At 40.1% G+C, this 25913-nt stretch overlaps 1 protein-coding gene across 6 annotated transcripts in view; it reads right to left on the bottom strand.

The window, feature by feature from the left end:
- Positions 1-2558: 2558 nt before the first annotated feature.
- Ankrd12 (ankyrin repeat domain 12) overlaps positions 2559-25913 on the bottom strand; it is a 105153-nt gene continuing 81798 nt past the window's right edge. For all 6 annotated transcript variants that reach the window (XM_052750203.1, XM_052750206.1, XM_052750204.1 and 3 more), the window contains 5 exons: positions 19329-23983; positions 14993-15091; positions 11138-11281; positions 8603-8698; positions 2559-7118 (listed from right to left, as the gene is read on the bottom strand). In XM_052750203.1, coding sequence (XP_052606163.1) covers positions 6933-7118; positions 8603-8698; positions 11138-11281; positions 14993-15091; positions 19329-23983 — 5180 coding nt within the window. In that variant the 3' untranslated portion in view covers positions 2559-6932. The remainder of the gene's footprint in view (positions 7119-8602; positions 8699-11137; positions 11282-14992; positions 15092-19328; positions 23984-25913) is intronic.

The raw sequence follows: 25913 nt of genomic DNA, 5'->3' as shown, positions 1-25913 counted from the left end.
GCTAGACAGCTTGGGTGCTAAGAACCGCTCTTCCAGAGGACTCCGGTTCAATTTCCAGCACAGGCATGGCAGTTCATGCCATCTCTAACTTCAGTTCCAGGGGATCTGGTGCCCTCTTCCAACAGACATACATACACACCTCAACCCTCAAATCTCCACTTCTTAAATGTTTTACCCAACAAAGTAGGGGAAAACATTAGACGCTTTCGTTGTATACTAGAATAAAGTGACTCTCTTGAGAAAAGCCCTCGGATGAACTTCAAGCTAACTGTTGGCACACCTTGGCTCTTTGGCCGACATAAGCTCCAGATCAGTACGCATATGGGTTGGGCTCAACACAAAAATCATAAAACTGCTTTAAAAATTTAAGGTATCTTTTTGTGACGAAGCAAAACAGAACTCATTAACTTCAATTGCATGGTTCTCAAGTGAGATCTTTGTAGATGTAATACTGTAATTAACGAGGTCCCACCCAGCTTCCAGGACCACGAGGTATTCAGAAGGGCCAAACATGTATGCACCTCGAATCTTAAGGGGCTCCCTCCCAGCCACGCTCCAGGGGCAGGTCAGAGGCAGGTGTGGCAGTTACCTGCTGTCACACTAGGGGCAGTGTTTCAAGGTCAAAGCTGGAACAGCTATCCACTACATAGATGGCATGTTATAATGCCAGAATGGTTGGACATGACTGTGGGAGCCTGTCCCTTTAAGAAAATGAACCAGCAGTGAATGCTGCTGTAGGTAGTCCTTGAGACTGAAAGTTAACTGTGAAAAATCTGTCCTTGGGCAGAAATCCCAACACTTAGGGTGTTTCAGAAACAAATGAGAAGAAGCCACACTTCTGCTGAGGTTTCTGCAGACTAATTAGGACTTGTGTGGCTGTGTAATGCCACACACCAAGAGTTAAAGTTTTCATGGGCAAACCAAAGTCCCCTTAATAGCTAGTCACTGTCATCTCGGCATCTGACCTAGCCCTTCTGATGACTGGGAGGTACTGTCTTAGTAGACCAGTAGCTTCCACCAAGCCCAAAGCTAAGAATGTCTATCAGATGGCATTGGGGACCTATGGCAGATTCCCCCACTTAACTTTAGCCCACCTACCTGACGTCCTCAGTATGTTTGGCGAATGCACTGATTTATGACCTTCTTATGTTCTGTGACTATAAGGAGTTGACATTAACCATTTCTCCAGTGAAACAAGTCATTGGGGCGCCTGGATCCACACTCTCAAGAGGCCAGAGTTGGTTGTATCTGGAGACTCCTCTACTTTGGGGTGCGAGAGCTGTTTGCATTGACAATACCAAGTGTGAATCTCTGTGTAGGCCTGAGAGTGCCATGACACACATGTGGAAGCCAAAGAATAACCAACGGGAGTCTATTCTCTCTTTCCACCATGCGCATTCCAGGAATTGAACTCGGGTTGCTAGGCTTGGTGGCAGGCACCTACAGAGCCATGCCACTGTCCTCAAGTGTGAACTTTGGGTTACATAGTGAAATGTGTCAACATTTGAACGTCTATCTACATCACTGAACTGGTATTCTTCATATGATCAGGAAGTGACTGTTAGAAAAATCCCATGTTAAAGGAACAAACAACCCCCCCCCCCCCCCCCCCCCGCCGCTGTCCCCAAAAGAAAGGCTCTAGGAAAACTGTCCTCCAGGCCTGAACACTGACTTGATCATCAGCTCTTGGTCACAGCATGGCTTCCAGCTGTTTTCCTGATGCTCACACCTCTCCATAAGATCACCAGCACAAGAGAATGTATTATGCCAGGTGATACATACATTCCGTGGGGGTGTGTACAGTACAGAAGGCTGACTAAAGCTCAGCCTATAATGATAAAATGGAGGAGGAATAAGGAAACTAGTCACTAAGAAAATGGGAATGGCAAATCATATACTGGATAACAAACATCCAGAGTCCGTATCTGACAAAGGACTGTTATGCATAACATAGAAAAGACCACCAATAAATCAAAAGACGGCTCAGAAAGAAATGAGAAAAATGCTTGATGATTTAAAAAATAACATGAGATCGGGTGTGGTGGTGCACACCTTTAATCCCAGCACTTGGGAGGCAGAAGCAGGTGGATCTGAGTTGGAGGTCAACCTGGTGTACATAGTGAGTTCCAGAACAGCCAGGGTTACACAAGAGACCTTGTCTCAAAACAAAAAACCCCCCAAAAAGCCAAAATGATATGTACAAATAGTTTCAATAAGCTCATCGGCGCTGGAAGAATACAAATGGAAAGCACGAGGTTTTATCCATCCACTGAATTGGCTAAAACTGACTGACAATGTTGTCACTAGTCCTGTTCCTCACCCTCCAGTGCTGGAAGGAAACCCAGGGCATCATGGGTACTAGACCCAGTAACACCATGTATCAGGTTTCAGAGCAACTCAACTTTCACACAGGGCTGTATGGTATAAATGGTGCATTCATTTTGGAGGAATGTCATTTTCTAATACAGATGAACAGTAACCTGAGCTGTGGCAAAATTCTTCTCGACAGTAAATACCTAAGAGAGAGAGAGAGAGAGAAAAAAAAAAAAGATCCACAGTGAAGGTTTCCATGTCCATAGGTTTATTCACAATATCCCAACTGTAAACAATCCGAACACTAAGAACACGAGAACACATTTGTACAATTACACTACTCGGTAAAAATTACTACTTGTTACTGATATACGAAACACATATGAATTCCAAAATCTGCTTAAGAAGGAAGGCAGACACAGGTATATGCTACATGAGTTCACTTCCACAAAGTTTGAGACTAGGTGGGACTAACACAGAGTGAAGGCAGGCAGCCCACTGGTTGCCTCTTGGGGAAACAGCATGGACTGAGGCATGAGGGACTCTCTGGGGTGATGAAAACTTTGTGTTGATTTGGGTACTTGTAACAAGGAGCTATCAAACGGCTTACTTAGGTCTGGATTGTTTAAAAACTTGGATCTAAAGCAGAACCATCTTTTAAAAACTACTAACAAACGTAACACTGAATGAGGGATGACAAGTGATGACTATTAATCTGTGAACCTGTCCTCGGTGTGTAACATTGTTCTAAAGAGCGAGGGGGAGTTGGCTACATAAAGGCTTTTTATCTGGTGCTAGTTGAAGATTTGGATAAAGTAACCACTTTTTAAAAATGTACTTAAATAAGACAAATGTGCTTTCCTAGGTTTGCATGTAAGAACACCGATTCCTAATGTGAGCAGAGACTGCCTAACTTAGGATAAAAACCTTCACATAATTTCCTCTGATGGAAGTATGTCTCATGATCAAAAATTAATTACTGTCAATACTGTATACATTTACTCACAGGAGAAACCTGGCCAGTCTTCCAGCTGTACTTGCTACTTTTGTGCTAATACTTACAATTCTCTAGTTAGAACAGTTTGAATTAATATGATTGTTTACTTTATATGGCTGAGTTTCTTTTATGAACCCCAGTTTTCATGATTGAATGAATTCTGGTGACTATTTCTATGGGGTCTTAAATTCCCTCTTACGTACTACAAGAGTTCCAAGATAATGAATTACAAGAAACTTCAGCTGGGTGTGGTGGTGCACATCTTTAATCCTGGCACTTGGGAGGCAGAGGGAGGTGGATTTCTGAGTGTGAGGTTAGCACAGTCTACATAGCAAGTACCAGGCTGGCCAAGGCTACATGGTGAGACCCTGTCTCAAAAGGAAGTTTTAACCATTGAACTTCACACACATCTCCAAAGACTATTATTTTTTGACTTCTTGCCTTAAGTGTTTGAAACATTTGTGGATTTTATTGTTGTTTTGAGACAGGGTATCATTAACGGTCCAATCTGGCATTGAACTCTCTGTCTCCCAAATGCTGGGATCACAGGCATGAACCATCTGCCTAGTGAAAAAAAAAGTTGGTTTTTTTTGTTGCTGTTTGTTTTTTAATGGTGAAATGCTTCCTTTAACTAGTCAATAGCCTTTGTGTAAAATTTTGGGAATTTATATGCCAGAGCAGTAGAGGTAGAGTTAAAGACATTGCTAACCTTTTGAAAGAGAGAGGAAACTATTTCACCCTGCCTTGTTTCCTAGACCACTAGAATGCCGAGGGCCACTCAAACGAGGTGCATGGGGCTTTGGGAACTGTGCAGCGTGCCTCCTGCTTACAATTCATTTGTGAGCCTCTCCTTACTCAGTTGATTTGAAAGGGATTGTTTCCACAAGGTGAGTATTTCTGCAACCTTGCTGGAGGCCCAAGTAAACACTGGTGTTTCACTTAATTATACAGGAGTGGAACAGTAAGTAAAAAACACTTAGCACACATTTCACTCTTATTTTTTTTCTATAAAAATATAACTCTTTATTAAATAACATGCACAAATATTAACTAGTCATTTATTAAACAGATATGATTTAGAACAAGACTTAAAGAAATACAAATCCTTAGGTACAATTTAATATCTTGTTCATGATGTTCAATAGTTTAAAAAGAATCACTGATTAAATTCAGCATCCTTATTTGTCTTTGAGAACCCAAATCTTTTTAGGCCTATACTCCATTCTGAGATTTTTTCCTCCAGTATTTTAGACCTTCAGAAAGTCTCTAACATCGAGAGTTCTAACTATGTACTAACTCACGCAGTTCCTATGAGGCGAAGTAACTTAGCTATCCCGATGGCGGTGGCGTGCAGAGGAAGTGCATTAGTAGCAGAACTGTGGCAGAGGCTCCAGCTGTTTGAGCTACCATGAAGAGTGAGCACTGTGGGCAGGACTAGAAAGCTGGGCTGACTGAGGGCTGCACCTGCAGGGTCCTGCTTACAAGAAGCTGTTTTCTTTTTTTCTCCCCCCCTCCCCCAACAGCTCATTCTGTTTGGTCAGTACCACTGCCCCCCTCCCCCAACAGCTGAGCCATCAGAACAAAGCGCTCTACAGATTGACTTTTCTCTTGCTCTCTTGAATGTTTCATAATCCTGTTTAATTTTTGTTATTTGCCACATGAGCTCAACAAATTTCCTTTCTAGGATAAAGAATAAACAAACTTTGCATTAAGTTGTTTTTGTATTAAAAAGTATTGCTTTTATAAATTAGCTTCCAATGTTCCCAGCCTTAATAAACACAACTTCAACAAAAACCAGTGCTTCAGTCTACCCTGCCTTTCTGGCCCCATTTATTCAATGAAAAGGCCAAAGTCTTTCATCTAAATTTCTAAGAAAAACTACGTCCAACCTTTACTAATCCTCGCACTGTGTATTTTTCACATGTGCTGCTTTATTGCGCATGCCAGTACAGTAAGAATGAAAATATAAATTGATGTAAAAATTCAAAAATCCCTAAGCTTAATATGTACCTTTGCACTGAAAACCCAATATTTTCTTTTACTAGCTGGGATTTCCAACTTGTGAGCTGAATTTAAATCATTTAATTCGTATTTTTTTTTAACTTTTCCTATCAAAATAGGAAATATCTGGTATTATTTCATAATTCAAGGCAGGGTTCATAAATATTTATCCTATTTATGATGATTTTAGATTAATCTAATTTTCCTTTCCAAATGTTTCACAATTTCAGCAGCAGGTTTTATCTAAAGTTTTCCTGAATATCTAATCTACATCACATCATAGGAGAAATTGTTCTAAGTATATTGCTCATTATTTTACTATAAAAAGCATACCAAATCTTATTTCAATTATGAAAATTTGCAAATTACACATTTTGCATCTTGATACAAGGAAAAATACAACATATTAATAAAATCTTCATGAACATTTCAAGGGCTGGAATATTCCTAAGTCTTTTATTTATTTTGACTACGAAGTATCTTATTTTGATCTGAGCATTCAATTGTTATTTTAAAAGTGCAAAGGCTATTAAGCTTAAAAGATTAAATTTAAGCAATGTAAGAAAGTTTACAATGATTTAACATGACCAATAAAATTTATTAAACATATTTACATATATTCACAGATTCTTTCATAGTTGAGTATTAAAATAGACATTTACAATTTCAGAATTTCCATTCAAAGGCATTGGTTGTTGTTCTCCAGTGAGTCGGAGGAGAGCTCCTGCTTCTCTGATGACATTCTGATCAGTGTGCCCCCCACACAAAGTCCCCGGTTTTCTTGCAGGAAACTGGGATGAGAAGTCTCACACTGTCTCAGGCGTCAGTTACAGAAAGAGTTAAATTATAGAAAGCATGCGACACAACTAAGCCACCATCTTGACAGTTATGGGATGGACACAAGCTAGCTCAAACCCATGCATGCCTAGTCAAAGGTTCACTATTTGAACACACTGCTATGACACTCCACAACGACAACTTTGGTCCAACGAACAGACAGTTTTACAGTCATCTCTGTGTACAGTTTTGAGGGCCAGTCCCTTGTATACATTGACCATTAATTACAAGATGTACAATATGTATAAAATAAGTTATTAAAAAGGAAGACAATATTAAAACTTTCAAAAAAGAAAACTGTACAATTAATTTACAGATAAAATAAACTGAGGAATTTTGTGCCAAGATTTTTCTTCTGCATTAGAAACTATTTGGTAGGAATTGGATCTTTGTGTTTACTCATGTACTTTTAATAAAACCCGCAAGAGATCTGAGTACTTGTGGTTGGTTATCTTGTTACTTGGAGTGCTAACAACTTCCAGCGCTGTTAACAGGCTTTCTCAACTTTTTAAAGATCTACTCAGCTTGCCAACATTTTCTAATGCAATAGTTACCTTTGATGAATATAAATAATAGTTTTCTGCTAGAAACTGTATTTGGACCTAAGATCCAAAATATTTTTCTTTATTTTTATAAAATGACAGTGTTCACTACATAACCAACTTTAGTTAACTTCACTAACAACTGTAAAGGCGTATTATCAGGGTTTTTCTTAAAAGGCAGTATTCCACAGTATAACTCTTGTATCGTTAGTTTAGGATGATACCCAGGCAAGTACCAACTGCTATATAGGAGTCAATTCAAAATCATCATTAACATCAACAAGGGGAACATAAAACTCCTGGATCTCATAAATACTGATAGACTTGTAGGTGGCAGGGTCGAGTTCCTGGAGTTTGAGCTGCCATTCTAGTCTCTGGACGGCATTTAAAGCTGCAGCTTCGTGTTGCTGCCTCATTAAAAGACAGGTCTATTTAAAAGAAGAGAAAAGCTGATTAATCCAGTTTTGTTAGGATCAAGACAGACACACGAGGGGTAGGAACAGTTCACATTACAAAGAATCTTCTGTCCTCCGTCACACCACCGTGTCCCTACTTCTGGGTCTGCCACTTCATTCTCCTGTTTCACTTTGGGCTTGCTATTATTCTTTAAAATCATAAGATTTCGAATTATCCAAAGAATTCTAAAATATTGACAGAAATGCTTTCAAGTGTCAAGTCAATCATGGAGGAAGGGCAGCAAGATCTTGCTAGGTGGTCTAGGTGAGAAACCTCCCTTCCTAGTGTCCCAAAGGCTAGGGCTACAAGTGTGCGAGCATGCAAACGACATTTATCATTCTAGTCTTACGTTAGAGCTATAACTAGACAGGTATATCGGACAATGAGTACAAAGATACACAAAACTACTGTTCCTGTGGCACTTTGATATTTATGTAACAGTACTTCTTTCTTTGAAGTAATTTTCATTTATTTATTCATTCATTTAACTTCTATGTGTGTTTGTGTCTGGTCTGCATGTATGCCTGTGTGAGGGACTCAGATCCCCTGAAACTGGAGTTACAGACTGTTGTGAGCTATGAATGTGGGTGCTGGGAATTGAGCCTGGGTCCTCTGGCAGGGCAGCCAGTGCTCTTAACTGCTGAGCCACTTCTCTGGCCCAGTAGCTCTTTTCTTAAAAGTGTGTAAGTGTCCTTGTGTGGCTACGTGCAGGTGAGAAGGAGCCTTTGGAGGCCAGAGGCATCAGATCCCCCTGAAGCTGGACTTACAGGTGCTTGTGAGTCAACTAATACGGAAGTGAGAACTGAATTTAAGTCTTCTCCAAAAACGGTACGCACTCTGCCACTGAGCCGTCTCTCCAGCTCTACATTAGTTCTTAGAACCGGTTTGTGGGTTTTATTTCCTATTTTCCAAGTGTAGTTCACAGTGAATACTCATCATCAATGTTTCTTTTTCTAATTATTTCTCACTTATTGGTGATTTCTAAGGACAGGGAAACATTAATTTAATTAATTAATTTACTGTGTATGGGTGTTTTGTCTGCATGTATGTATATGTACCACATGCATGCCTAGTGCCTGTAGAGGCCAGAAGCCAAAAGAGGGCATTGGATTCCCTAGAGTTACAGATCTTGTGAGATACTGGGGGTGCTGGGAATAGATCCTTGGTCCCCTATAAGAGTAGTAAGTGCTCTTAACTGCTGAGCCACTGCTCCAGTCCCAAGGGAAACATCCATTTAACCTGGTCTAAAGGGAGGCAGCTCAGCAGGTAGAGTACTGGCTTGGCAAACACTCGAGGTCAATCTCTAGCACCACATACAACCAACTTGGTGGTGCATGCCTATACTCCCGGCCTCCAGAGGGGGCAGTAGGAGCTGAACTCCAAATCAAGTTCAAAGCTAGTCTGGATCCATCAGAACCTGCACGAACAGTTACAACTGCCACGTAAACATACCCACCTTTAGTTTGTCAAACTTATCATCCACATCTTGTAACCAGGACATGAACTGTCTTGCATTAAATCGATCTCTCACAGAAGTTTTACTGTCATCAGACTAAAAAAAAAAAGTTACATGTAGTAAAACACTTTTTTAAAAACCTGAATTATCCCACTTATTATGTATGCTTCAGTTTTATTGAGAGGAATGTCTTTCTAAAGAGAAAATGTACTAAAGCTGTTCTTTCCATTTCAAGCAGAAAGGGTGCTCACAGAATTCTGAAGATGCAGTGTTTAGTTATGAAACAGAGTCCTCCTCTGTTCTCAGAAAGGCAGGGCACAGGGAGTGCTCTGCCTGCTCTATCTTTCTTAAAGTTCACCAGACAGAGGGAGAACAGGTGGTCACAGGGCAGACACCTGTCATTAGAGGTAGTATTTCTTCCAGGACAGATCTTTTTAAGTGTTCTTAAACCAGGCCTGCAAGACGGTTCAGCTGACAAAGGCACTTGCTAGACAAGCCTGATGACATGACTTTCATCCCCAGGACTCACACAAAAGAGAAAACGAGAACCAACGTCACGTTTGTCCTGACTTCCACATACAAGTGTCCTCTGACCTACACACACACACACACACACACCCCATATACATCATGTATATAAACAATTCAAGTAAAAAATTCTTAGTATTGGTTTTTGAATTAAGATACATTTATATTTAAATTTCAGCTCTGTACCTTTGTGTGTGACTCTGAACTAATTACACACTTTCAACTTTCTATGGTATACATTGAAGAGTACCTCTTAAGTATATTTTAAGGCTCTTATCACAATGTTTGTGCACACACAAAGTACTCCATGGAACTGCCATTGTACAAGTGTGGTCAAGGTTAACATCTGGACATCAGACAGCCTCACATTCACCGACTCTTATCTTACCAACTTCATTTTCTCCGTGGTCTCAGAGATAGTTTGGCCACTTTCAATTTTATTAAATAATATTACAAATTTATTGTGAAAAGGGTAAGCTAGAAGATGAACTGAGCCTACCCAAGGAGAGGCAGGATTTACCCTTTCCTTGGGTCTTCAGGGGCCATCTGATGGGAAATCAGTCTGCTACGACGACCTACCTAAAGCCACCAGTAACCGGGCTTTCTGGATTCAGTTCTTAACTGAAAATTGTTACAGATGAGCATTCTTGTCAAGAGAGTAAGCCTCGAATCCTGGTATTTATTTCATCAAGCTTAAATTTTAACTTAAAACCTGGTGTTCTGCTTCACTAGGAAAATTTAGAGCATGATATAATAAAATTACTTAAGTTATCAAAATCCCCTTTCCATTAACAACTTATATCATTTATTTTTAGGAGAGATTAAAGAGAGTTGGATGGCTATGCAAGAAAAGAGAATAGAGTCAAAAGCAGTAATTTCTTCATCTTACTGTGAAAACATCCACCTTCCAGAAGATGCCTGTATCTTTTAGTCCTTTAACTGTTAGAGAGACTGGCTCAGTTTTGTTACATCTCTGATTTTGAGACCATTTTGAGTTTACTGAGGAATTCACTTATTTTTTAAATTCTTGGGTAAGCAAAGTTGCTTGCTGCCAAGCTTGGTAACCCCAGTTCAGGCCATAGGACCCATGTGGTAGGAAAGGGTCAACCAACCCTACGAGTTGGTTCTGACCATCACACACATGATAAATAAATAAATGTACTAATAAAAACAGATGATTTTTGGAGAGATGGCTCAGCAGTTAAGAACACTGACTGTTCTTGGAGGGGACCTGGGTTCAATTCCCAGCACCCACAGGGTTAAATTCCCAGCTCACAAGTGTCTGTGACTCCAGGATCCAGCCCCCTCACACATACATACAGGTAAAATATCAATAAAATAAAAATAATTAAAAAAATAGACAATTTTTGAGTCTAGCTTAGCCTCAAATGTGACCCTCCTGCCCAAGAGGCTGCCCCGGTGCTGAGATTACAGGTGTGAGTCACCATGACAGGCTGACATCCTCTTTGTAACCCATCAGAGGCTAGGCATTCCTCAGCATGCCATAGTGCGTAAGTGAGGGTCAGGGGACAACATGTAGGCTTGGCTCTCTCTACCACGTGGGCCCTGAAGCTCACTCAGGTGTGACAAAGTCTCTGTGAGGTGATGTATGTCCAGAGAGCCCGTCTCCTGCTCTCATCTTGCTGTGGCACCAGGAGCCTAGACATGTGCTACTGTGTCTGGCTTTACATGGGCTCCGGGGATTCAAACTCAGGTCCTCACACTTGCATGGTAAGCACTTTATCCACGGAGTCATCTTCTTAGCCCTTCATTTTGTTAAACAGATAGAGTATGGCCTCTCGAGTTCTGGGGTGAGGCCTGCACACGCATGTCCAAATGGCTACCTGGCTTTATACCAACCCACAATACAGAGGACCAGCTGTTCCAGGAACACTTTTGAAATTGCCTTTTTTCTCTGACTTTAATTCAACCACCTTCTACAAAGACAGATCTACAAACAGGCCCGTTACAGTTCCTGAAAGCACTCTGTATCAACCAGCACTTTACCTGTGAGTCCAAGGGCACGTTGTACACCTCTGCATCCAGCAGGACAGTGCAAGCACTGAACGGCAGTGTCTGATTGGCCAGTGTCCTCGCAGCTCTGTAATGGACTCGCAGAACTTCTTGTTCATTGGATACAATAAGTTTTTCCTAATTGAAAACAGAGTAATTAAAAATATTCATAAAGTTATTTGTGAAATTAGATAAAGTCACTTAAGTTACATGAAATAATCTTAATCATAGAGTACCATTTTCTTCACAGGAGGCTTGAGAAATTTAAAAATTCCTAGTGTTCTAGAGAAATCTTCCCTCTCCAAAATTGGCAGTTTCTTTCTTAAAATTGTTTTTGAAGTGTATGGATGGGGCTGGAGAGATGGCTCAGTGGTTAAGAGCACCTGTTGCTCTTGTAGAGGACCTTTGTTTAGTTCCTAGTACCTACACGGAGGCTCACAGCGGTCTATAACTCCAGCTTCAGGGGACTGAACATCTCTTCTAACTCCACAGGCACCAGGCATGCATGTGATGCACAGACATACATGCCAGCAAAAACCTCATACATATAATAAAAATAAATAAATGCATGTTCTAGTTCCGGAAGATTTTCATCAAACCAGAAAGAAATCTCCTATTATTGGCAGTCACTCTTCTTTCTTATATCTTCTAGCTATCAGTAATCTACCTTTTGTCCCTATGAGTTTACTTGTTTTGAAAATTCAATTACTCATAAATAAAATCACACACTATGTGGCCTTTTGAGACTGATTTTCCTTACTTAGTGTCTTGTATTTTCAAGGTTCACCCACACTGTAGTGTGTACTATATATCTACTTCTTTGCTATTAACAAATCATATTCTACTGTAGACATATATTTTATGTATGCCATTCATTATTTGACCATTTGGATTTGAAGGGTGGCAGACTTTGCCACTTCAAAACATGCTAATTTGGCATAATGCTTATTTTGAGCTATAGTCATTTTAAAAATAATTAGGGCAAGGGCACTCTGAGGAAATAAGACTCCAAAGTAAAAGATGTCCTCTACGGGTTAGGAGGAAAGGAACATTCTTTTTTGGGGGGTGAGGGAGAGTTGCGACAGCATTGCTCTGTGTAGTTTTGATGCCTGTCTTGGATCTCGCTCTGTAGCCCAGGCTGGCCTTGAACTCACAGAGATCCGCCTGCCTCTGCCTCCCGAGAGATGGGATTAAAGGTGTGTGCCACGATAGCCCAGCGGAGAGGAACATTCTTTCCAGCAGAAACAGGGAGGTAAACCAAGAGAACTCTGTACAGCCCTTTTGAACTTACCTTCCCTTTGCATTGTGAGGTTTCTCTGTCTAATCTAACACAAAAGCATCAGGGCTTCACCACGTCTCTGGGTCTTCATTTCCTCATAGGGCTCCATGTTCAGTAAAACTTTAAATCAAAACTGTATGCTTTTTGTTGATCTGCCTTATGTCACTTTAACTCTTAGTGCTCTAACAGGTCTGAGATAATGTTCTGCCTTCCCCACAGTTGTTATTCTTCGGGGTTACTATGAAAGCTGTCATGAGCATTTATGCTTAAGCTTCTGTTTGTCCTGGACATCTATTTTTATTTTTATGAGGTAATAACTAGGAGTGAAACTGCTGGGTCACAAGTCTGTTAACGGTTGAGGAATAGTCAAACTGTTGCAATAGCAGCTGCTGTCATTTTACACCCTCATCAATAATGTATGATGGTTCCCATTTCTTTACCTATTTCTCGGTGTAGTCTACTATGCCACTTATTATATAGTCAGTCTAACAGATGTATGTATTCCCTTGTGACGGCTGCGCGCTCGCGCTCTCTCTCTCTCTCTCTCTCTCTCTCTCTCTCTCTCTCTCTCTCTCTCTCAGAATATCTATTTTTATGTGTGTGAGTGTGTTTGTGGACTACATCTGCGTGCCTGTGCTTGTAGAGGCCAGAAGGGGCACTGGATCTCTTGAAATTGCAGTTACAGGTGAATGTGAGCTGCAATGTGTGTGTTGAAAACCAAATCGAGGTCCTCTGCAAGAGCAGGGAGTGCTCTTGACTGCTGAGCCATCTCTCCAGTTGTGGCTAAATTTTTACAATGATGTTATTTACAGAAATAAACACACTCCTCTTTAATGAGCTAAGTGTCCCAACCTTCCAGTTATGGAATAGGCTGAGTCCTCAAGTTAATCTTTGGCATTTAGCAGATAGAACTTCAGATGTCCATCTGTAGATTGTAACCCATCCTGAGCCTGGCTATGGGCTTGTATTACTTGGTTACCCTAAACTTTCACTTCCAGTGTCAACTAGGATAGCTTTGAGACCTGTGCTAGCAAGAATGTCAAGCAGAGACTTGCAAACAGTGCCTTGTGAGGATAGGCTGGGAACATGCCATCCTGCTTTCTCTGTGCGAGACAGCGGCAAGGAGTCCAGCCCGCCCGGGCGCTTTGCTCTCCCTTCTTGCTTCTCTTTGCAACCACATGAATTTATTCACTTAAAACACAGTCTGAGAACTGGTTCCCAGTTTCCTCATTGGTCCAAAGTATAAAAAAGGTTAAAGGTCTCTGCTATGGGGAACCTATTGTATATAAATCGAAGACAAGAACATGTATATTTCTGTGAAATATCATAGCTTTTATCTTTTAGAGACCATGGAACTTTAACACAAGGTTAAGGGGATATAAATATATTTATGCTTTGTTTTGAGATAGGGTTCCTTTATGGAGACCTGTCTATTCTGAATCTTGTTATATGACCATGCTGGCTTTGAACTCACAAAGATCCATCTGTCTGCCTCTGCCTCTGGAATGCTGGATTAAGGGATATACTTTGTAAATCCATGTAAAATGACGTTCATGATTTCTAGGAATAGGATTAATTTTATGTAAATGTTTTGCCTGCATGTTATGTATGGCACCACATGTGTGCCTGCTGCCTGTGGAAGACTGGAAGAGCACTTTGGATCCTCTGAAACAGGAGTTAGACGGTTGTGAGCCACTATATGGGTATTTAGACCTGAACCCATGTCCTCTACAAGAACAGCAAGTGATTTTATTAACTAGGGAACTATCTCTCCATCACCAGCTTGTCTTTTTCCCCTCATGTCAAGACTAACTACTAGCTGGGAGGTGGTGATGCGCACGCCTTTAATCCCAGCACTTGGGGGCAGTGGCAGGCGGATCTCTGAGTTTGAAGTCAGCCTGGTCTACAGAGTGAGTTCTGGGACAATCAGGGCAACACAGAGAAACCCTGCCTCAAAAACAAAACAAAACAAAACAACAACAACAACAACAACAAAACCAAACTATTGCTGGGTGGCAGTAATGCACACCTTCAATTCCAGCACTCAAGAGGCAGAGGCAGGTGGATCTCTGTGAGTTTGAGGCCAGCCTGGTCTACAAATAGAGTTCCAGGACAGCCAGAGCTGTTACACAGAGAAAAACCCTGTCTCAAAAAACTAAAAACAAACAAACAACTGAAAACTAGATACTAAGGCATACCAAAAAAATGAATAAACATAGCCTTTTCCATTAGGCCTAAAGAGGCTGGTATGCCAAGAAAGCACTCAAAAATTTAAAATTATAAATGTTCTACTAGAAACTGACTATTCTAATATCACAAATTTAACAAATGATACATCATAGGGATTTTAAATATAAAAACACACTTCAGCATGAATTGTAGTAATAAAGTAACTATCCTAAGACAGGTTTAAAATTCTCTCTTTAATTGGATGAGCACAAGAGGACAAAATCACAGCATTTCCCCAGACAGCGGTAAACAGGCAATGTCCACTAATGAAAAGCCATAGGCCATTTTTACTATTGTAAATGGTTATTTTTTGCATACATTTATATTTGAGGGTACCTTACCCTTTCGATACTATGTTGCAAACGTAGTTTCATTCTTACTACTTCCTGTTGCCGAAAGAGCTCTTTAAGTGGATCTGACAGCGAAGGTGGTGGTGTAATCTAATTAGAAAGCACACATAAACTATTAAGTTTTTTATCTACAATTAAACTTTTAGTGCGTAACTTAAAACCTGACATTCCATAAATTAAACAATACAGTTCTGTGATGGTTACTCTTGTCAACTTGATTAGACTGAGACTCCTGGAAGATTAATAAGGAATACTAGTGAGTGTCAATTAGAAATGCATAGAAGTAATTGTTTTAGTTTTCTTCTTCTCTACTGCTGTGATAAAGCACTGACCAAAAGCAACCCCGGGAGGGAAGGGTTTATTTGCTTGTGAGTTACAGTTCATCATTGAGGGAAGCCAGGGCAGGAACTTGAGACAGGAACTAGAAGCAGGAACCAATGGAGGCATGCTGCTTACTGCCTTGCTTAACTATTTTTCTTATATAGACAGGGCCCATGTGTCTAGGGATGGTACCACTCAGTGGGCTGCACCCTCCTCCATCAATTACCAATCAAGAGATGCCCCATACGCATGCCCACAAGCCAGTCTGAGGGAGGAGACTCTTCATTTGGGGTTCCTTCTTCCCACGTTTATCAACCTGACAACAGACACTTTCTAATACAATTAGGTTATGAGCTCTGCTCTAATCAACAGTTGAATCAAAACCAAGTTTGTTCAAAACAAAATCTGAACAAACTACTGGAAGGTGGTGGAGCTGCAAAGAGACCTGGCTGGTGGAGGTGGGAGTGTCTTCCTTTACTGGCTGCCATGAGGTGATGAGCCTCTGACACATGCTCCCACTAACACGATACTCTGCCTAAAGCAATGGATTCAGAAAACACTGAACTGAAGCACAGAATCTTTGAGGCAAACTAAATGCTGTCAGCTTATTTGCCACAGCGCATCTGTCTGATGAAAACAGCTCATTAAACAACTGAGTGAGACTTTTCAGTCAGTGCTGGTTGTCTGAAACCTAGCAGGACATTCCATTATGCTTAGATGTTTTGATCCTTAGGCCACAGCAAAATTTCAAAGAGCAAATTATTAAGACTAAAAAGTTAATTACTACAGAGCTATTTTAGAACATCAGTTACAGCTCCCAGACAGGAAGAGATGATGAGCCACAAAAACAGAAAAGCTGTGTAAAAACAGAAGCGCTCTTGGGGACCACAGCAGTGCTTCAGTTTAATAAGCAAAGCATCTTTGTAGACTTGATGAGAATAAAACAAAAACCTCGGTGTTAATGAACTCTTTCATATAGAAGTAGATACAACTATGTAATAAGCTTTCTTTATTGTATGTGACATTCCACATAACTTTGTGTATAACCATTCAACAGTTATTAGTTCATTTCTAACTTGGTATTACAATGGACTATGCTTTCTTATTAATCCCACAGGAAGTTGGCAATTTACTATTAACCCTGAATATTCTCTCTTCTCCCTAGGGTATCTGTTTTCCTTTTCCTATCCTTGTTGATTCCACCAGAAAGTAGGACATCACATTCCTATGCTGCTGCTACAGTGATCACAAGACAACACAGACAAGTCCTTTCCTAAAAAACATCAAAGCTAGATTCATAAAGACTTTCTAACTAGGAATTCTGAGCAACCAAACACTGTAAGATGTCATCACAAGGTCTCAACAGAACAGTGCAGACATCTACAAGGCAGCAGCTTATTTGGGATAATTGTTCAAGCCTCTAACTGAAAAACTACATTGATTTGTGTGTGTGTGTGTGTGTGTGTGTGTCTTGTGAATTGCTTTAAGTTGAGAAAAACGAGTTTGGTGCTACTGTTTTAAAACTACCATCTCTTGTAGGTATGCAGTTGTCTCAAGGAACACAGAGGAAGATCATTCATTTAAGACTGGGGCTGCGAAGGAAGATTCTCGAGAGGACAGTATGTGAGCATTTTGAAGGAAGAGCTAAGTACGTTAGAGGAACGGTGGAGAAACAGTGGAAGGAGAGAGATAATTAGAAGAGAAGTGGAGTCAGTCACTTAAAACTACACAAAACTACTGGTAAAATTTAGGTATTTAATTTGTGAATGCTAAGTGGACATTAGCTTTACTACACAGCCTTAGTAATTCTCATTAAAGACAAAAATCCATACTATATCCAGTTTCTATCATCTCTTTTAAAGCAGTATTTGAAACAATTAATTCTAATTCAACAAAGAATCTCTCTGTACTGTTTCAAACTTGTATTACATTGTTTCTCAGGGGTGAGGTGACAGAGTTTACTTTTAAGTACTCCTAGCTAGCTTACAAAGTTGTAACATAACGTGTTCTTTATGTTATAGTCTAAGCCTATATAATTCCAGTTAAAATGTTTTACCTTTTAAAAGGAAATAAAAATTGGGCAACAAACAAAATATTATTAGCTGAATTTTTAAAAATTATTAACAATGGATTTTGCTGAAAGACTGTATCAATAACAAATTTACTGCTCATTACTTAGTCTACTACTATTGCTATTGAAATCTAATCTGTTAGATTTTAAATGCACCAGCATCACTTCTCAGCTAATATTAGGCAGAGTATGTTCTCATCCATTTAAAAGGTACCAATTAAAAGATAAAGCATGTGGCCGGGCGGTGGTGGCGCACGCCTTTAATCCCAGCACTCGGGAGGCAGAGCCAGGCGGATCTCTGTGAGTTCGAGGCCAGCCTGGACTACCAAGTGAGTTCCAGGAAAGGCGCAAAGCTACACAGAGAAACCCTGTCTCGAAAAACCAAAAAAAAAAAACCAAAAAAAACAAAAACAAAAACAAAGAAACAAAAAAAAAAGATAAAGCATGTAAAAGGATGCTGCAAAACAGTCCCCATGTTAGGGGATTCCAGTGTAGCCTTCCTATACACTAGAGGTAGTTACTAGGACCATGCCTAGCAAAGTACTGGAAGGAAGGACCTTGTATGTAATAGTAAGAAATTGAGATTTATTCTACAGAAATTGACAGCCACTCAAGATGTTTAGCCTCATAGTCACATTAAGAGATTCATTTTTTTTTAAAGACAGGGTCCTACTATGTAGCTCTGTCTGGCCTGGAACTCTCTACATAGACCAGGCTAGCCTTGAAGTCAGGGAGATCTGCCTCCTCTGCCTCCCCCATGTTGGGATCAATGGTGTGCACCAACCACATCCCAACAACAGATGTGTTTTATAAAGAAACTCAGATCATCCTAAAGTTGGACAGAGGAAAGATGGGAACTCTGGCAGCGATTTAGAATGTCCATCTTGTTCATCTCCAATATCTAGCTCCTAGCACAATGCTTAGCATATACTTATTACTTGTCTATGTAACATAATGTATTTGAATATGCAATATTCATGTATCTGAGTATCTAAGGCAGTAATGAAGTCATCACATCACAATTGCAATACAGAAAATGGCGAGAGAGAGGAGGCAAGCAGCACATTTAGTGGGACAGAAACAGTCAATAAGGCAGAGGAGTCAGAAGAATAAATAAGTACTTAAGCCCATGACAGGAGAACTGAGTAAGAACAAGGTGGTTATGATGTCAAATCAGACCAAATAGAAAAACAATCCAATGAACCTTACAAACAGATCAGTGGTGATTCCTGCTCTGCCATAATAGCTCAAGACTAAGTAAGACATGAGGCTGACAAACTGTCACACACAAAATACTTTGCACAAACGTGGCAGTGAAGGTGACAGACAGTGGAAGGTTGATGAGCTGGGAAAGTCAAGGGAGATTTCTCTCTCTCTAAGACAGAAGTAACCTATATTCTGAATGAGCAGACACAGGCCAATCAAGAAAGGAGACTGGGAAAAAGTACCAGTGAGAAGTGTTTCACAGAGGAAGGTTCTAGAGAAGACGAAACAATGGGATCAAGTCCATGTAGAGGCATTCATTTGTCGTCAAAGAAATCAAAACATGTCTCCTTTAAAACAAAAGGATGAGCAGCTGAGGGAAAGCTAACACGATACCTGATGTCAGGGCAGACATGTACCATAAGTACATCAGACTTCAAAAGACTCAGTGGAAAAAGAAGTAAAATATCTCAGTAACTGTATTTTGATTATATACCGAATACACTGGATATACTGACTTAACATTTATAAAATTAATCTACCAGGGTTTTTTGATTTGAAAATATTAACTACTAGAAAACTTAAAACTATGTATGCAGCTTGCATATGCCCAATTTTCTACCCAGTACTGAAGCCTGAAGCCAAGGCCTTCTGTACATGAGACAGGTGCACTATCACTGAGTTATACCCTTACGAGTGTTACAGATGTGTAGCAAGGGACAATTTACTTACTGTAGGAATACAAATCTTGCTTAAGGGGTTTCCATCCAGGAGATACGATCCATTAAATGTTACATACTCATCATAATACTGAGGAGCTTGAGGAATAACGCTACATAATAACTTGCGTTTTTCTTCAATTTTTTTCCTTATGTGCAAATACTCAAAGTACGGATTTGCTCTCTCAGAGCTGTAGGGTTGGATCTCATCTAGTTTCAGAGAATCGACGATGGCTGCGAGAGACTGCTGCGTTTTCTCCTTGGCCTGTAGTAAAGAAGGACTCACTTGCACAGGCTGAGGGACCCGTGACACTTTCCTTTTCCGGGGATGGTGAATCTGGGGATCATCTTCTTCAGTGAGCCTTATTCTTCCTCTAGGGGAGGAGTCATTGTCTTTTTCTGGCAGAAGTGTACAGCCAGCAACAATCTGCTTGCTCTGATTTACCATTGTGCTCGATTTGTTTCTAGTCATTCTTTGGGGGGTTTGGTTTTCAGTTTTATCGTCTTCAGCACTTTCTTCTAATTCTCCTTTAATTAGCTGGTCATATTTATGCATCTCCGGTTGGGCTGACTGCTGCGAATGGTTCCCCACACTTGACAGAGTGCTCTGCTGAGATTCTTCATCCTCAATGGAAAGCAAATACTTTTCACCATCAGGACCGTGCCTTGGATTCTCCTGTTCATTTAGGTTTCCTTTTGGCATCCCTGCATTCATTTCATACAAATCAGAATCACATTTACTCAACGGAGTTATGACCAAACTTTGCAGTTTGTTTTCTTTTTCATGGGAGATAACTTGAGTATCATCTGTGCTCTTCTCAACTTCATGGCTACTGGAAGACTTGTAAGTGAGTTTGCTAAACGCGTACTGTGTATTTATCTGAGGAGCATCACTTCCGCTGAAGTCCTTTTCTGATGGCAATACAAGCAAAGTATTCGCCTTCCCAAAGTTTGGGAGTGTTTCTTGAATAGTGCTCTCAGAGTAAACTGGTACAAAAGAATTCGTCTTTTGAATGTCTGCTAGAACAAACGTATTTTCCATATCCTTTGTAAAGTTACTATCACTATCTAAAACAGAGCTAATCATATGAGCTGCATTTCTCTGTTGTAAAACACCTGGTTCTTGATTGGCAATATATGACAAAGACACAGGTTTAGAAGCAGACTCAGCATCTGAATGTGACTGGTTGGAAAAAGAGCAGGGTTGTGATGAAGACAGAAAGGATACTGGATCCTGAGCACACGAGTTTCCTGGCAGATCAGTCTGGTGTAGGGATAAGCAATCAGTATTTTGTTCTCTTAACATTTTGTTTTCTGAATTACAAAAACTCTGAGCAGAGGAATATTGGTCAGATGTACTAGAATCTGGGCAGATAACCTCATTGGTGCTTAAAGACTCCAATTTATCAACAGGCATCTCCCATGATTTATTTTGGATCACTCCAACCTGATTAGATGGTTCCAAGTGTATCGGACTGTCCATCGAAGTACCCACAAGACTAGTACTCTTGATTACATTTGTATCAGATGAAATATACCTGCTGTTTACAGACCTAGTTGGAGAGCCTGTAAAGCTGGGGTGTAAGTCAGACACATGCGAAAGGCCTCTTTCCGGCACTGCTGAAGATACTTCAGGTTTGGGAGAAGGAGAAGTCTCTCTTGGCACAGCTAAGCTGCCTTGGTGGCTTTCTTCTGATATCTGGAAATGTTTTGTGGGTTCACAAATGACGGAGGGCATGCTACATCTTCTGATTTCCACAGCAGGCCGTACCTCATTAGTAATTAGTTTAACATCTTCCACAGAAGATGACCTGAGATGGCACACTGGAAGTCTGTTTGAACATGGTGGTTTAAGTCGCTCCGGCATGTCAGCAAGGCTCTCCAGCTCCCTTTCGTAAAGGGCTGGAGATTTGGCATTTGGCAAAAAAGGTGACTGGGAAAATGACAATTGAGATTCTGAGCCCTCTAACATAAAGTCAGAGTCATATTCAACAAGAGGCCGTGGGGTTGTCACTGTTTGACAAGAGTCTTCTGAACTAGCAACAGAAATCATGGACACAGACCTGGAGCTAAGACCCAGCCTCTCACTTTCGGACCTAGGAGAGCGGTTTGAGCTGTTCTCTGAAATAAAGGATGACTTCCCTAAATTCAGTACATTTTTGGTGTCAACAGATTGTGATCTATTACTTCCAACATCTTTAGATTGTTTCTCCTTGTTATAAACGTCAGTCAATTCTGAACTTCTTGACCTGGTAAATTCTTTATTTTTTGATTCAGTGGGTGTATGTTTTGTTTTTTCTTTATCTTTTACTTTAAGTTCTAAACAAGTACGATTTCTTAATCGTTCTTTTTCTTTTTGCTTAATTTTTTCCTTATGTTTTTTGTGCCACTGTTCTATCTCTAGGTCTTTAAGGCTGAGCATCCGTTCAAAACTTGTCTGCATTAGATCATCATTGACTAGCCTCTTTTCTTTAGGTCGGATGTCTTTCGATGCCGGTGATGACTTAGGTTTAGGCTTATCTGTTTCAGATTTTAGTTTGATTAAAGTATTTAGTTGGATTTTATCTTTACGTTTGTCTCGTTCTTTGTATCTGTCTATATCTTTTTTATCTTTTTCTTTTCCATCTGGAGTTTTCAAAGGTTCATCCCTTGCCTTTTCTTTAAGGGACATAGTTTTCTCATGCTGGATTTTACTACTACTATCTCCTATACTTGACCTTTTCTCTTCTTGCAAATGTCTGGCGTTTGTAACATTTATACTTTCTTTATCTCTAAATTTTTCCTTCTTCTCTCCTTCCCTGTCTTTATTTCTGACCTTTTCGGATTTAGTATACTCACTATTATCAGACTTTTTTTTCTCCAAGTGCTTTTCTTTGCTTTCTGCTAAACACCTCTCCTTTTCAGGTTTTTCTTTGTCATGCTTTCTATCCACTTTTTCTCTGTTCCTCTCTCTGTCATCAGTTTTTTTAATAGTGTTTTTTATTTTCTCCCCTTCTTTATGACCCCTTTCTGTTTGGTGTGAATATAACTTGTCCTTTTCTTTTACTCTGTCAACACATTCACTAAAATCCAATTTCTCTTTTTCTGACTTATGTTCATGTTTTATCTTCTTTTCTTTTTCAGAAAATTTTCGTTCAGTCTTGTCAACCTCTTTTTCCTTAGTTTGAAATCGTCTGTCCGATTTCTCCCTTTCTTTTGTATGCTTTTCTTGTTTTTCAATGTCTACGTCCTTTTCCATGGAATGTGGCCCTACCGAGTCCTGGTTTACACTGGCCCCCACAGAACCACACTCTACTTCTTTATCTGTGAGTACACTGTCTCTTTCTTCTTTCGGCTTTTCTTCCCTAAGAGATCTTTCATTTTCCTTTTTAGTCTTTTCCCGTTCTTCTTTAAAGTTCCTCTCTTTTGAGACATGTTTTTCCTTAGTTAATTTGTCATCTTTCATGGTTTTTTCAAGTTTTGACTTTTTTTCTGTTAGGGACTCATGTTCCATAGTTAAAAAGAGATCCTCAGTTTCATCGCTTTTAAAAAAATTCTCTTTCCAAAATTCTCTGTCAAATTCAACGCTCCTCTGCAGCTCTTTAGCATTTTCCTTATTTTTGTATTTTTCCTTTTCCCCTTCAACTTCCTTTTTGTGCTTTTCCTTCTCCTTCTCTTTATGTTTCAGTTTGTGTTTTTTTAGTGTTTTGCCCTCCTTGTCCATCTTTTTCAGCGTGCACTCTGAGTTTTCAAATGCTGGATTATGATCCTCATCTTTTATTTTGGCATTTGATTTTTCACCAAATTCTAGATGGAAATCTTTCTGATGTTTGTTTTTTTCCTTATGCTTGTAAGACTTTATATTTGAACTTTCTGGCAAGAATTCAGGTTCTGTATTATCATATCGAGCCAGATCAGGCTGGAAGGACATTTCAGAGCTCCCTGGTGATAGACATGCTTTTGTATGTTCTTGCTTTAGCGGTGTTGACTGTTTTTCACTTAATCCACAAGAATGTTTGGGAGATTTGCCAGTGGAAATATGAAATAAGTGTAATGAAGTATCATCTTTTGGGCTAAAGGATTTCCTGAAACCGCCCTCCTCTCTGGTTTTCTCTGAACAATCCAGTGCAGTATTGACTGTCAAGTTTGTTATTCTGGTGTTTTCTTTCCCCTCTTTTTCTTGTTTCAATTCTTGGTTCTCTTTGTTTTTATTCTGATTTTTTAATTTTCTTTTAACTTTGCCTTTCTGTTTATATTCATATTCTTTCTTGGCTTGCATATCAGAATTTGATGTTTCAGGGACAGAACATGCAGTAGAAATCTTTTTGTTCTGAAGAACATCTTCGTCAGAACTTTCAGTACTGGAATACAGAACCCTAGACGGCTTCTGCTTTTTAGTTTTAAATGATTTGGAATAGAAGGCCTTCTCCTGTTTTGCAAACAAACCACTCTTTTCTGCTTCGGACTCGTTCTCTTTGCGCTGTTCTTTCCTTAGAATGTGCCTGTCATCGATCATTTTACTTAACTCTTCTTCATCATCGTCCTTGAACTCATACTCATCAAGAGCAGACGGGAGCGGGGCTTTACTGGGGAGGACTTTACTGTCACAGATGAGGGAGTCTTTCTCTGTCTCCGAGTCAATGTTTTCATCTACACTAGAGGGATTTACAGAATGAGCCTCTTCTGAATCTAGAATAGGAAAAGAAAAACATAGCTTATACCATAAATACATCTGACAATTCCGATAAAATTACCTTACACATATAAGCCAGGCAAAGGAACCAGGATAAGTTCTCTTACAGTTTTGTAGAACAGCTTTCAGAGTGCCTCCTTTATGATGAGCACATGTTAAACACATCATGTTTATTAAAACGTATGATGTGAACACATACACACATATGGAGGGAGAGCACACACAGGGCATCTGGATTCAGGGGAGCTTCCACTGTAAAAAGGATTACAAGAATTCTGCATATATATAGATACATTTTTGTGCTGGCAAGAGAAGGACTTAGGTAAGGCTCTTTAACTCTTCTCCCTAAAAATGATTAGGAATCACTAAAAAGGTTTTGTTTTACTTATTTCAAAATATATATTAGCAGAACTTTATGCTTACCATTAAGACCAATAATTTAGACAATGAGAAAACTTTATACTAGAAACATGGCTATTTAGGAGAGAAAAGAAGAAAAGAACCCTCCAATTACATAATCAAGATTATAATAGACATGTAATTCACAAAAAACACTATTCTGTTCCTTAGGTTTCTTTTACCTACATTTTAGACCTAAAACACCAGGAGTAATAGTCTCATTTCCTATGTACTATTAAATATACAAATATTTTATTAAATTATAGCTAAGTACCATGCATGGTGGCGCAAACCTTTAATCCCAGAACTTGAGAGGCAGAAGCAGGTGGACCTCTATGAGTTCTAGGCTAGCCTGGTTTACCACAGTGAGTTCCTGGCCAGACAAGGCCACATATTGAGACCTTGTCTCAAAAAATCAACCAAATTACAGCCACACTGTTGTATAAATACAATCAAAGCCTTGGTAGAATGATGTACTTCATTCCTTTTTTAAAAATCAAAACAAAGTTTTTAGCCAGGAGTGGTTTTTAGCTTATGCTTGCAACCCTGTACTTGGGAGATAGAGAAAGATCAGTCTTGCTACCAAGACTCCATCTAAAAACAAAGCAACCCCCCTCCCCAACAAAACCAAATCAAACCCAACTCATGTTCCCCAGGTTGACCCTGTATGTGAGCACAGGTGCCCAAGCACATGCATGTAGAGGCCAGGGGAGGGTTTCAGGGGTTTCCTTCTACTGCTCTCCACTTCAGCTTTTGCAGCAGGGTCTCTCTGCATGAGAGGAACACTGTGCTTGTTAGCCTGGCAGACTAATGAGCTCCCAGGACCCATTGGCCTCCTTTAGTAAAGGTAAAGGCAGGTGGATCTCCATTTCTGTGAGTTCCAGGCCAGCCTGGTCTATCACAGTGAGTTCCAGGCCAGCCAAGATTATATAGTGAGACTTTGTCTCAAAAACAAGCCAGGTGGGTGCATGCCTTTGATCCCAGCACTCAGGAGGAAGAGCCAGGCGGATCTCTGTGAGTTCAAGGTCAGCCTGGTCTACAGAGTGAGATCCAGGATAGGCACCAAAACTACACAAAGAAACCTTTTCTCAAAACAAAACAAAACAAAATAAAACAAAATTATTATAACCAAGTTGTTGTAGAAATACAATCAGCCGGGCAGTGGTGGCGCACGCCTTTAATCCCAGCACTCGGGAGGCAGAGGCAGGCGGATCTCTGTGAGTTCGAGGCCAGCCTGGGCTGCCAAGTGAGTTCCAGGAAAGGCGCAAAGCTACACAGAGAAACCCTGTCTCGAAAAACCAAAAAAAAAAAAAAAAAAAAAAAAAGAAAGAAATACAATCAAAGCCTTGGTTTTCCGAGACAGGGTTTCTCTGTGTAACAGCTCTGGCTGGCCTAGAACTAGCTCTGCAGACCAGGCTGGCCTCTGCCTCCCGAGTACTGTGATTAAAAGGTGTGCGCCACCACCAGTTGGCTTGCTTTTGTGTGGGCACTTGTGATTTAGTTCAGCTCCTCTTGCTTTTACAGCAA

This window comes from Peromyscus californicus, unplaced genomic scaffold (assembly GCF_007827085.1).
Source record: "Peromyscus californicus insignis strain IS unplaced genomic scaffold, ASM782708v3 Scaffold_21__1_contigs__length_65335640, whole genome shotgun sequence".
Taxonomy (NCBI): domain Eukaryota; kingdom Metazoa; phylum Chordata; class Mammalia; order Rodentia; family Cricetidae; genus Peromyscus; species Peromyscus californicus.
This window is presented reverse-complemented; position numbering and strand designations above follow the sequence as displayed.